This window comes from Sprattus sprattus (genome assembly GCF_963457725.1).
Source record: "Sprattus sprattus genome assembly, chromosome: 12".
In the NCBI taxonomy this organism is placed as follows: Eukaryota; Metazoa; Chordata; class Actinopteri; order Clupeiformes; family Clupeidae; genus Sprattus; species Sprattus sprattus.
Genome location: NC_137910.1, coordinates 25,379,305 through 25,392,111, shown reverse-complemented (window position 1 = coordinate 25,392,111; position 12,807 = coordinate 25,379,305). Strand labels below are relative to the sequence as shown.

At 40.8% G+C, this 12,807-nt stretch overlaps 1 protein-coding gene across 1 annotated transcript; it reads right to left on the bottom strand.

Moving 5' to 3' along the window:
• cyp1b1 (cytochrome P450, family 1, subfamily B, polypeptide 1) lies at positions 1-4,863 on the bottom strand. The gene is made up of 3 exons (XM_080848354.1): positions 4,482-4,863; positions 3,343-4,357; positions 1-2,160 (listed from the first exon to the last, which is right to left on the bottom strand). Exons 1-3 carry the CDS (start codon positions 4,498-4,500, stop codon positions 1,560-1,562), a joined length of 1,635 nt encoding a protein of 544 aa, XP_080704480.1. The 5' UTR covers positions 4,501-4,863; the 3' UTR covers positions 1-1,559.
• Positions 4,864-12,807: the final 7,944 nt, after the last annotated feature.

Sequence of the window (12,807 nt, the reverse complement as noted above, 5' to 3'; positions counted from 1 at the left end):
TTTCCTAAAGTTCACATTTTATTCAGTGTATCCTCAGTCAACATATGAAGATCCAGACTCTTTATCTGTGTCTGTCTACCCAACAGCTGGATATAGGAAGTAGAAATGCCCAATCCCTGAAAGTAGCACATTTATTATATGTATCTAATTTCTTTGCAAACCCAAATTCAAATATTGAGGCATACGTTTTAGCAGGATTTGGGGTGTTACCTAATCATTTTCATGTGTTAGGCAAGAAAAACATGTTATGTAGTTGATGATAAATCAGTTTGAATAACAAAACATACAGTACAGAACAGAAAAGAGCAGCGGTATGGTTGGTCAAGCTTATATAGAACAAATTATAGTATAATTTGCATTAAGTTACAGTTTCTTAATTGTTTTATATAATAGAACTTTATGATCCAGAAATAATTCCATGATTTATCAGTGTAAAATATAGAAAATAAACAGATCTAACATAGATCAATTGTCTATGACAAGTCGATAACAAGTTAAATTCTACACGTATACACATGTATATTACATTTAAATATAATAGTTATGCCCTGAGAGTCTATCTTTAAGTTTCCCAAGGTGAGCACTGGAGATTCGGTGGAGAAGAAACCATGGATTAAGATCACAAGCACCTTTTGACATTGTATAGTGTAAAACGGATTGAATATGCTGGAGTATAGATCGTAGGCCTACATCAATGTAATATGCCATATTGAGCGACACAATCAAGAAGATGAAGATATGAAACTGAATTATCCAAATGAGACTGGTGTCATCTGAATGCAGACCAGTCGGTGGCTTTCTGCTAATGAAGAATTTTTTTTTTCTTCATTTTAAATGTGTCTTGATGTTTTACAGCCTGACAGCAAGGAGCTGGTGACACAAACCAATCGATCGCGAGCTGGTATCATTAACCAACTGATCGTGATCTTCGAATATTAATTTAGAGATAACGTGTCTTCACAGAGGTTAAGGTAATCGAGTGTTTGACTTCCTTGAACCCCAGATTGTCCAAACCCGAGTTCTCCTTTCTGACGGAATATTTAAGCAATATAGTAGCCTACGAAGATATTGCTTTTATAAAACAATTCTACCGTCAATAAATTAACATTTCAATACGAAGTTATTGATTAAAAATGTTTTTTTAATTTTAAGAACTTTGAATTAACGGTTATCATCAACGCGCTAAAGAATGTTTAATCGCGGAGTGATTTATTATTAGCTGTGAAAAGTCCCAGTTGGTATATTGACGGATAATCCAACTCATGGAACGTCTCTCTCCCAATCAGAAACAGCTAAATAACGCGATAGAACCCAATTGTTTTATAATATGCTTCATCTATTGTGTAGTTTACAATATCGTTCAAACGTCCGTTACGGGGTTTTATCTCAGTCCTTCATTGTAGAGGTGCAGTTACAGACATTTTAATTTGAAAGATAGTATCAAATTGTCTTAATGTCCATTCATCTGTGCACATATGATAACAACAGGCCTGAGGCATGTTCCTTGTAAGCCTGTTGAAAATAACCCTAAGTTCTTTAACATAAATTGTACTTTATGTTCAATTTGTTTCCCCAGCTTCATCGGTCTGCGCATGAAGTATGGAGACCACATTATCCAGTAGCTTCAGGTTGTCCCGAAGAGAGATGCCCACTCGGTACGGCCTGGGCTTCAATGTCAAGCCGTAACCGTAGTCCATACTAATAGGACGACTTGGGTCGGCTTTCAACTCGCACTGGTGTACCATCAGCGAGGTGAATAGGAAGAGATGCATCTTAGCCAGATCCTCGCCGATGCAGCGCCTCTTGCCCAGAGAGAAGATCAAAACGTTGCTCGTCTGGTCCTTGTCCAGAGCGCCACTCTCGTCCAGAAAGCGCAGCGGGTCGAAAACCTCAGGTCGTGTCCACCTCTTCGGGTTGTGGTTGCTGGACCACTGGTTGACAAAGATGACCGTGTTCTTGGGGATACGGTAGCCATTTATCGAGGTGTCCGACGTGGTGCTGTGGGGGATGGTGACGGGAACGAAACTGGTGTAGCGCATTACTTCATAGATGAAGGCCATCACATACGGCAGTCGTTCCTGATCGTCAATGGAGGGCAACTGTGTGCGTTGGACCACCTGGTCCACTTCATCCCGCAAGCGCTTTTGTATCTCAGGATACCTGCAGGGGAGATGAAACGGGGGAGATTTAGGAATTGTGAGGTTCGGACCTATACTGAAGGTAGGCTATATGTATGATCAGAATGTAGCATTGGTTTTTTTGGTCAGTGACCTACAGACAAATGGTTTTCCTTTCCTGACATTCTACATGATGCTTAGACTAATATTTGGATTTTTATTTTCAGTTAATGAATGAAATAAACACATAATGTTTCGCCTAAAATATAGGCTAGTTATGAGTAGAAATAGAAAGGATACTATCCAGGGACACATTTTCTAGCCGCACTATAGGCCTACACCTCCCGTGAAGTTGGCAGACTTCCTCAACTGTAATGGCGCGTTTCCTCCAGCTATCGGCTGTAAAGATCAGATTTCAGTCGATGTGGGCTCGTCTTCTGTACAGCCAATAAGGCCAATGTAGCTATGCGTTGCCACCGCCGTTGCTATTCCTCAGACGTTACATAACATCCTCCTTGTGTCCTACTCTTGCCTAGGAAGGTGGCGAATCCTCGTTTCATTTATTTCATTCATGCCTATTCATCAATTGACCTGAACAGTGTATTCTAACAGGAAGCTTCGCATATCATAAAGATGTCACTAAAGCGCCATCGAATATAGAAAAATTCACTTCACTGTGCGTATCCGATGTAGACCAGACAAGATACTGAGACCGATTTTGCAGATTCGTTATGCATAAGACAACCAGTACTATGCACACTATTAGATTCACATCAATCATTCTAGACTACTACAACTCATTTGTAACCACACACTCCCCAATTAAAGATGAGGTCTTCGATTCATACCCCAAAACACGTTTTGCCAAATACATTGACTCACGGTCTTCTATCTGTCCGTTCAGTTATTGCGCCAAAAAAAAATCAGATGTTTTGCTCTTGGAAACTTACACAGTGGCTCGGACCGAGCCAATAACTATCCCAGACAGTCAACAGGGTGCTTCAGCAGTACGGAAGGGAGGTGTGTAATTTGACTGGCTGTTGAGCTCAAATATCACCCAACCTTTCCCAAAGTTGAATCGCAGACTGCTTTAATGCAACCTTTTCCTATAATTAGGCAACATCTCACGTATCCAGGAATGCTACAGGATCTAAGCAGGCATAGCATATCTAAACATTTTTCATGGCAGTATGAAGATATATTTGTGAGAATAATGAATAGTTACCTCAACAGTATTAACATAATCCACTGTAAAGCAGTCGACAGCGTGTCTTGGCTTGCCCCGAAGATATCGCTTATAGTGGGGCTCACATATTCTTTACCCAATACCATTCCCACGGGTCCGCTAATGCCTTTGTCCAGCGCCTGAATGAAAGCATCGGTCATGTCACGGATGATGCCAGCCTCTATAGTTTTACGATGCTCCGTAACTTTCCCCATGATAAAGTCATGAAATTCCACATTCAGCTCTCTGAATTGTTCAAAAAGGGTTCTGATTGGGTTGGGAAAGTACTGTAGCCAGGGCATCACATCCACCATGCTCCCAGCTCCGACAGTTTCGGTAAACTTGTCATTGCGTCCCACCACCTGCTGAAACTCCTTGTCATCATATGAATACCTGTCTCCGAAGCACACGGCGCTCATAATGTTCGCTGTAGAAATGACAATATATTGATGTGGTATAAAATATCCCTGCTCCGCGGTTTTGCTCAAAAAGATGTTAACCAATTCCCTCATCTCGTTCAAGGAATGGTTCTCGAATGCTTTCTTAGTGTGCGTGTTCCCGGTGGAGAAAGCACGTACCGTGGAATGCGCAATCCGTCGATGCACCCTCCACCATTCATTATAATCTCCAAATGCCATGCTCTTGCCATTGGAAACGAACTTGAAGGAGGTGAAGTTAGGTCTTCCCGCAAAATCGGCCCCCTTCCTGACGAGTGCTTGCTTGATCGCGTCGCCGTTGAGCACCACAACAGTGCAGCTCCCGAGCTTGATTTGGAAAACATCGCCGTATTTCTGCGCCATGCGGGTAAAACTCAGGTGAGGGGAGTTGCCAAGCTGGGGCGCATTACCGATGATCGGCCACGGGAAAGGTCCCGGCAGACCCTCAGTATTTAACCATTTCTGCATCAAAAGCCACAGGTGATAAGCGACTAGGAGAGCCAGTGCCGCCAGGAGCATGTTTCTGGAAGATGACCGAGTGAGGTCCTCAACCATGCCTTGCATGCCCATCTCAAAACCTGTAAAGATATCGAGAAAGATCAGTGAAAAACTGAAGGCAAATTATCCTAGAATATCACATGTAAGGATACATTCCCTAGAGGAGAAAATGTCACCCTTTTATTCTTATAATAACTCACATACCTGACCAATCTGGAAACATTTTGAAGTTAATACCCAATTCCGTTTTCTTTATTTCTCTTGAAAAAGTGTCGATGGTCGTCGTTTTATTGTATCCAGTGAATACTGCTTAGAAGTCAAGGTTATCTTGACGAGTTTCTGTTGCCCAAGATAATGGATGGAGCACAAATTAAGCGCTCTTTCTAGAAGTCTTGCACGGAATTCCACGTTCAAAGGTAGCCGGGGTGTAAATCCCACACATACAGATATTCCTCGCTGCAGTTTATTGACAGGATTGGGTATAAAAGCTTTAAAGTGTCCCTGCGTTTTCCACATCAGGCGCATAATGGGTAGAAGAGTAGTTCCCGGACAGCTATTTCTCTCTGTCTCTCTCCCCCCCTCTCTCTCTTTCTCTCTCTCTCTCTCTCTCTCTCTCTCTCACTCACTCTCTGTCGCACGGAAGCTCCTATCCAGAGCGCACACCATTTATATTCGGAACACCGCGAGCCGCGAATTTACGCTTACGTGGGAGAAAGGGAGAGATCGAACGATCGCTGCCCATGTGAGAGGACGGCCCCCGTCATGGGCTTTAATTTCTGAGGAGGCAGTTATTTTCCTTTTGCCACCAGCAGCCAAGTTCAAAACACGACTATATACAATATATGAGATGACCTACTGAAAGGTCCAGCAATATAGCCTACAGAGCTGAGTACGAAGAAGGTCAATTCCATACATTATTTCGTTCATATCTTGCTATTTCTATCTCTTTCGTGTGTTCACTATTTTTCGTTAAGGTAAGTATTATTCATGTATCAATGGTTCCACATAAACGATACATTTACACTTTTTTACATCCCCCTTAGCTGCTGCCTATCTCGTAATTGATTGATTGATCTTGTGTTGTAGTCCTACATTGAATATGCGAAAAGTTAAAGGGACTTATTCACCAAAAACACATGGTCGTGTAAAGGAAAACGTCAACAAGTTTAACCTTTAACCTAACGAGGATAAAACATAATACATTTATCAAGCAATGGAGATTATCCACGTATGCCACACTTCTTAATATTAGCCTATAAAAATCGTTTCTATTTTACCCACCCGCAATTTGAGCGTTTCATCTCTTCTATGTCCACAAACAAAGTATAGCCCACAATACAATGTTTAGCTATTACAGTGATTATTATTGTGTCATTTATGGAGAATGTAAAAATAATTTCATAAAAGCATGTACCTACATGAAAATATTTGTATTTGTTTGAAGAGGTGCATGCTATAAACTGTGACGTAGGCTAATGGAACCTGCCGGGACTGGAATATTTTAATTCCTTTTTTCAGTTTTATTGAGGAACTTCTTAACATCTGATCAAAGCTAGAATACTATGACCATCATTTATAAAGCGGACCACGTCATTAAGTAGCCTAGGCCTACATGCTATTTCCTGATTTCCAGCCAAAACAAAAACTCACATACCTGACCAATCTGGAAACATTTTGAACTTAATTCCCAATTCCTAATTCTTTATTTCTCTTGAAAAGGTGTATATGGTCGTCGTTTTATTGTATCCAGTGAATACTGCTTAGAAGTCAAGGTTATCTTGATGAGTTTCTGTTGCCCAAGATAATGGATGGAGTACAAAATAAGCGCTCTTTCTAGAAGTCTTGCACGGAATTCCAGGTTCAAAGGTAGCCGGGGTGTAAATCCCACACTTACAGATATTCTGCTTTGTCCTGTGTTCCTGTGTGCGGCCTATGTAGTTTTGTTTAGTTATTTGTAAAAGAGGAAATATAAAGTCTAATTCGAAACAACGTACCCTAAAGACAACCAGTTTCATCTATGAAAAAACCTAGCCTAAATGTCACCTGCATCCAGAGACATTTCAATTTCTTACCATTACCACCAGGAGGACACAATGCTCCCTTTTAACGCTGAAATTAAGGGCGTTTTTTCAGTGTTGTGTCAGACTGGCTAATATTTCGTGTGACTTCTCTTTGAAAAGAATACATTCGTGACTTTTCATTTTAGCGGTAAAATTGAGACCAGCATATGCAACGGCAGATTAGGCATTTAAAATTAATGACACCTCCGATATAACTTCTGTAGCCTACCCTTTTGCACTGTACAATAATAAAGAGAGCCTACGAATCCATTTAAATTCGATATTATATATATTTCTCAGTGGGTGTGTATTGATCTGCTTACATCAAACAGTGTGTTACCATAGATTTTAATGATATGCCTATTCTTAGCCTACTTCAATGTTTTTTTTTTTCGAATTCAGTATTTAGAGGAAAGACAGTTGAAAGCTATTTTTGACTTTCCGATTCTGAAAATACTTTTTGTTGAATATAAACAGGATTGCGTCGATGTGCACATTAAAAACACATTTGTGGGAACGTATAGGTAGATTTTGTTTTGGGCAACCGTTTCATGCAAAACACTATTTCCAATAAATGTAATAAAAAAGATCTTATTAACTAAAATTACAATTGCCTATCTTAGAAAAGAACGTGTGATAACCCGGAGGAAATGTGTCATGTTGACGACATGATCTCCGTCGTGCACAACGTTTAAGAATCAAGCAAATCTATTTCATTTAAGAAATAGGTTGGTACCGTCAGCTTTCGTGCCATTCCGTTGCTGTAATGTTCTAAATGGGCAATCCACACACATACAAAAAATTGGGAACAGAATGTGTACTGGATACTGCATACCAGCACTGGTGAAACTGATGTGTCCTGCATACTGCATAACAGCACACTGGTGAAACTGAAAGCACAGATTTGACCCTGGCTCATGCTTGCACTCATATGTCATAACTATGCAATCTTATAACATTCCAAATTAAAATACACATATGCTCACACAATGTATATTGCTCGCTATCACTTGGTCGATATGTTAAAGCCTCAGTCTGATATTTCCCGGCATGACCTCACTCTCGGTTAGTAAGTTATTAATATCAGCCACTGGGAACAGCTGTTTAAAATTAAATGCGTCTGGCAACGCAACCCAAAGTGTTCTAATTCTGTTGCAGCTCCTTCCCATGACGCGTCTTCTATTTTTTACTATTTAACACATGACTGAAATCCTCAGACAATGGTAAATTAGTGATCTCATCAAGGAATGTTTAGGCTTTTCCTTCCCTGGGACGTGACTGGTAAATACGAATTTAAAGCAGCTTGAAAGAGACTCGGTCCCGTTTGACTGAGAGGGTGGGAAGTAGCCGGATTCCAATCAGGGTGCAGATTCCTTCGAACACACAAAATGAAAAGCCAGTGTCTTCAGTACCACGGACAGCGCTTGGATGATAACCCCATGTTCGTTCACGACCTCTTTGGTGGCGAGAACTATGGCAATCAAAAGTTTTCTTTCTATGCCTTGAGGATTTTGAAGAGAGGGATTGGATGAACTTCATCATAAACTGAAATATTCAAATTACTTGCTATGGGCGGAGGGGGCGTGATGTTACACAAAACGTGTTTTAACAAATGTACTGTCGCTGTTTGTTGACATGCAATTTCCTGTATGTAAGAAATTAAACACTAAACGTCTTATTTATAAGGTGTTGTCTATTTTATTCAGCCTGATGTGTAAAATAAGTTTCACATTAAATGATTAAAGCCTTCCTTTCCTATTACACGAAGATGTTATTAATTAACTTACCATGCCATATACTGTTATAAAACCTGTCTAGTTCTTTATTTGGTTACGTCCCTGCTGAAAATACCAGCCTGACCAGCTTATGATGGTTTGCTGGTTGACCAGCTTGTTTGACCAGCTTATGACCAGTTTATGATGGTTGACCAGCTTTAAGCTATGTTTTCACGAGAATGTTGCTGGTTAAGCTGGTTGACCCAGCTTATGATGGTAATTATGCTGGTTATGCTGGTCAAACCAGCTCAGGCTGGACATTTTAGCTGGTGTTGCATTGCTGGTTTTTGCTGATTAAACCAGTTTAAGCTGGTCATTCTAGCTGGTTTTGCTGGTCATATCTAGCTGGTCTAACCAGCTACCAGCTTATGATGGCCACCTAGGCTGGCATTGCTGGTTGCTACTTTGCTGTTTTTCACTGTTCAAAAGAAAGACCTTCACAAATACACTGCAGTGGACATTTTAAACAATTTATTAAAATTGAGTGTGTTTGTGGATAGGCGGAGATGTTATGAAGTGTGAGTGGGTGCGTATGGTGAGGGTGCAGTCGTTCTTTTTTCCTTTTCCTCCTTCTTCCTTATATCCACAATTTTCTGGCTGATGTAATGGCCAATGCTGCGGAGCCGCTTTTCTCTTCTCCTCTCCCTCCACTCCTTGTTTCTCCATAGAAGATACAGATAGGAAATATTTAATAATTATTAATAATTAACAGCACAACAGCCAGTATCATCCATAAGTGCTGTTAAAATATGCTAGTTGTGGTTCTTCTCCAGTGTTATTTTCTCCTCCATGCATGTAATAGATCCTCCAAGCTTTGTCAGCTGCTCTTGTGTGGAGGAGAAAACACCACTGCATGGGGCAGAACCACAGCTAGCACTTAAAAAACATACAGTAAGTGTATTTCCTGTAATCAGGGTTTTTCCTGCATAGAGAAATTTTCTAAGCCGTTTTCCCTTGCGCCTATGAAAAATCCCGAGCGCCTAAAAAAAAAAAAAAGAGTCTGCGATTTAAAAAAAAAAAACTGTCATCCAATTCAGTTTAACGGTGTTTTGAGCCCTCACGTTGAATTCAAGACAGCAGCAGCAGATCCCGCCTCCCACCCCCTCAGCCAATCATTGAACAGAGGCTTCTCCAAGTTGCCAGTTTAGAGAAGATGTTAGTTAAAAATGTTGTCCGACCTATTAGCACCATAGACATCCTATTAGCACCCACGACCTATAAACACCTACGCGCTGGTACACGTTACTTAATATAGATTTCGGTGTCAATCAGGATAACGGATTTTAAACAATATACGCTCCAGCCCAAAAGGGGTATTTAAATTGTATGTGTGCAAAACATTACAGTTTTAGAACGTTATTAAGTGTACTAGACAGCCATTTATTTCTGTGTGTACAAACTGTAATGGAACGAACTGAGCGAATTCGATTTCGCAACGAGAACTTGTGAGGGTCATACAGTTTTTAACCGACACCGATACCTCTATCCCTCTTTAAATTGAGGTTTACCCGCTTATCACAGGGACGACAGCTGACGACCTAGTGAGGAGATGTTCACGAGAGATTACGGATTTTGAGAGAGATCATACTTGGTCATATCGGTAATGTTTGGCTAATCTCTTGACACGTACCACAGGTAAATCACGATTGGATCTTGATACACAATACCTCGTGTATCAGCTCATTTTGCGTGTTGGTCTACTACACAACGGGATAAAACCGAAAACATGTTTCAGTTGAAATCCAAACAAGTTACTTGTCGTAATCTAGACACCCACCGCTACTGAAATATTTAAAATTGATTGATTAAAGATTTTTCTATCTATCAAGGTTTATAACTGTTTGTCACCTTTTTAATAGCTTGGGTGTTAATAGTGTTTACTATAACATTAATAAGTGGTGTTAACATAACGTCACTTATTGTATGGCATAAATATTATTCTAAAACACCTTCACTAGTTGTTTTGTGGTGTTCTTGGACCTCGCCAACGCCTTTGGTTCTGTTCCTCATAGTCTCTTGTGGACTGCGTTTGACCTGTTCAGCATCCCACAGGCTATCACCACTCTTGTCAAATCCTACTTCCAGGACGTTCAGCTATGCCTCACCACTGAGGAGTACACCACAGCATGGCAGCGTTTGGAAATTGGTATTATGGCAGGATGCACCATCTCCCCTCTGGCCTTCACCATGGCAATGGAGGTCATCATCCGCGCCTCCCGATGGGTCGTAGGAGGTCAGCAGCTCAAAGCTGGTCTTCGTCTACCCCCCATCAGAGCGTACATGGATGACATGACCACACTCACAACAACCATGCCATGCACCAGACGACTGCTGAAAAAACTCCAGGAGAACATCGAGTGGGCCCGGATGAAGATTAAGCAAAGGAGTGCAAATCTACCAGGGATTGTAAAACCTAGTCCTAAAACAGAACTATGGCATAAATATTATTCTAAAACACCTTCACTAGTTGTTTTAAGCAGATTTGTAAGCATATCATCACGTATGCAATGCATGTCAGCGAATATGTTCTGAATAGTAGCCTATGTTTCAAATAGGCTACAGCCAAGCCCTCGTTCTGTTTTCATCAATAGTAATTGAGTTGATAAGTCTGATCTATACGCAACTGTGAGGTGCGCGAATGGACAGAGCGGCCAGCTGCCAATCACTTAATTACTCAACCTGCGTATGCAACCTGACTTCATCAGTCGGCGGTTTCAATATTTATGGCGCTCCATTTCTGACCACTGGTTAGTCCTAGATTCTATTGATATAGATTTCAGTAGTTTGCATATATATATGAGGTAAACCTTGATAATCTTTGAACCATACATGATAGCACCATGGGGCTTGGACTATTGTCAATGTATTAGCCTATTGTCTATTTTGATTTAAAGTGGAAGCAAAATGATAACCTCAAGCATATCCTCCATTATTTATGAAATGTAAGAAAAGGGAAAAAAAAGACTTTGATGTCTGCTAATACGGTGATAGATAAGACAGACTGTGCGCACGCAGTGCGCAATTTTTTTTGGGGTGCACCGAAGAGCCATTTTGACCCAGGAAAAACCCTGGTAATATTTCCTCACCTTAACATATGCTCCTTCAGAAAAACGACTGATGTAGTTGGGAATAATGAGACAGTAGTGGTCTGGGGGCAGGTGTGGTCCGGTGTAGGGTTTGATTCTTCAGCCGCTCTATTTCCAGCAGAAACGGCAAGGGTAGAAATGTCACAGGTTTCAGAGTGTATTGAAATGGTACAATCTAGTCTAACATATTCGTGTTGCAGTGAAGATTTGTTAAAGTTTTGTCAGCTGGTCTCGTGAGGGGGAGAAAACACCACTGCGTGGGGCAGAACCACAGCTAGTACTTAAAAAACATAAATGTATTTCCAGATATATGGTAATTGGGATAATTGTACAGACTACTAAACATACCTGTCGATAGTGTGTGTCTCATAGACGAGGGGAAGGTGCAGCTGAAAGACAAGTTGCTGGTGGGGGCTGTGCTGCTGGTGGGTAGCATATTGACAATGTGTCCGCCTCTTTTCCTCATCAGCACATTTCTGGGAGATGGCCCTCTTTACCTCTCCTGGTCGACAACGAATCGTTCAGTGATGTAATCTGTGTAAACAAAAACAACAGGAAAGTTGGTCAGTTTTTGCATCCTCCCAGAAGATGTTTGCCATCGCCAGAAGTGGCTCAGTAATCAACATAAACTTGGGTAAATAAGATATAGCCATATTGTGCCTTTCAGTGCCCTCTACATGTACCGGCACCCATGTTAAAGTTAAAGTAGACTAAAAAGACTTAGTTAAAGTTGCTGCTGATGGTGGTTGCACTGGTGTTGGTGGTGCTGCTGATGGTGGTTGCACTGGTGTGAGGAGAGGACAGAATCACATACGTTAGGAAACACTGATCATAGGACACAAATAATAGTCCACATACAGCTCTGAAAACCATCGGAGTTCACTTACTGAATCGCCAGAGGACTTTCCCAGACCAGCCTGTGGAGAGGAGAGGAGGACAGAATGACGTTATGTTAGGAAACACTGCAACCATAGGGCACAAATAATAGTCCACATACAGCTCTGAAAACCCACAAACAAGTAGTCATTTAGATCCTGAGGTCTATGATGGTGATGTCAGAGGCCTGGCTCTTGCACATTTCAAAGCATCGGAGGTGCTCCACAAACCATGCTGCTAAAGGTTCAACAATGAATAAAGTTTTTTGAGAAACAATAAGGTACAGTGACAGTCTATGTATATGCAGGGCAAAGGGCAAGAGCTTCCATAATGTCCATGCTTACATTTATAATATCTGATAAGAATGCGTTGATTTCCCGAAGAAAATGTGCAAAACTTACAGCTACAAAACATGAATCAGCCAGTCTACCAGGTCCAGTACAACCATATATTTCTGTTGAAAAGAAAATATAGTGTTAGCATATCTAAAGTGCAAAAAATACCAGAATTTAATTTAAAAGATAGCCATACACATACTTTCAATTAAAAGATGATAAAGATTAAAAGACCATTACAAGCATTGAGATATCACCTAGTGGCCAATGCATTTTTCTGCACTTCAATACAGTCTAGTCTTTTGAAAATAACAATACAATATTTAATCAATGGATTGTCATAAAGAGCCACATGGGTTCTTGCAGGCAAATCCGTGCCATACAATACTTTTTACGAG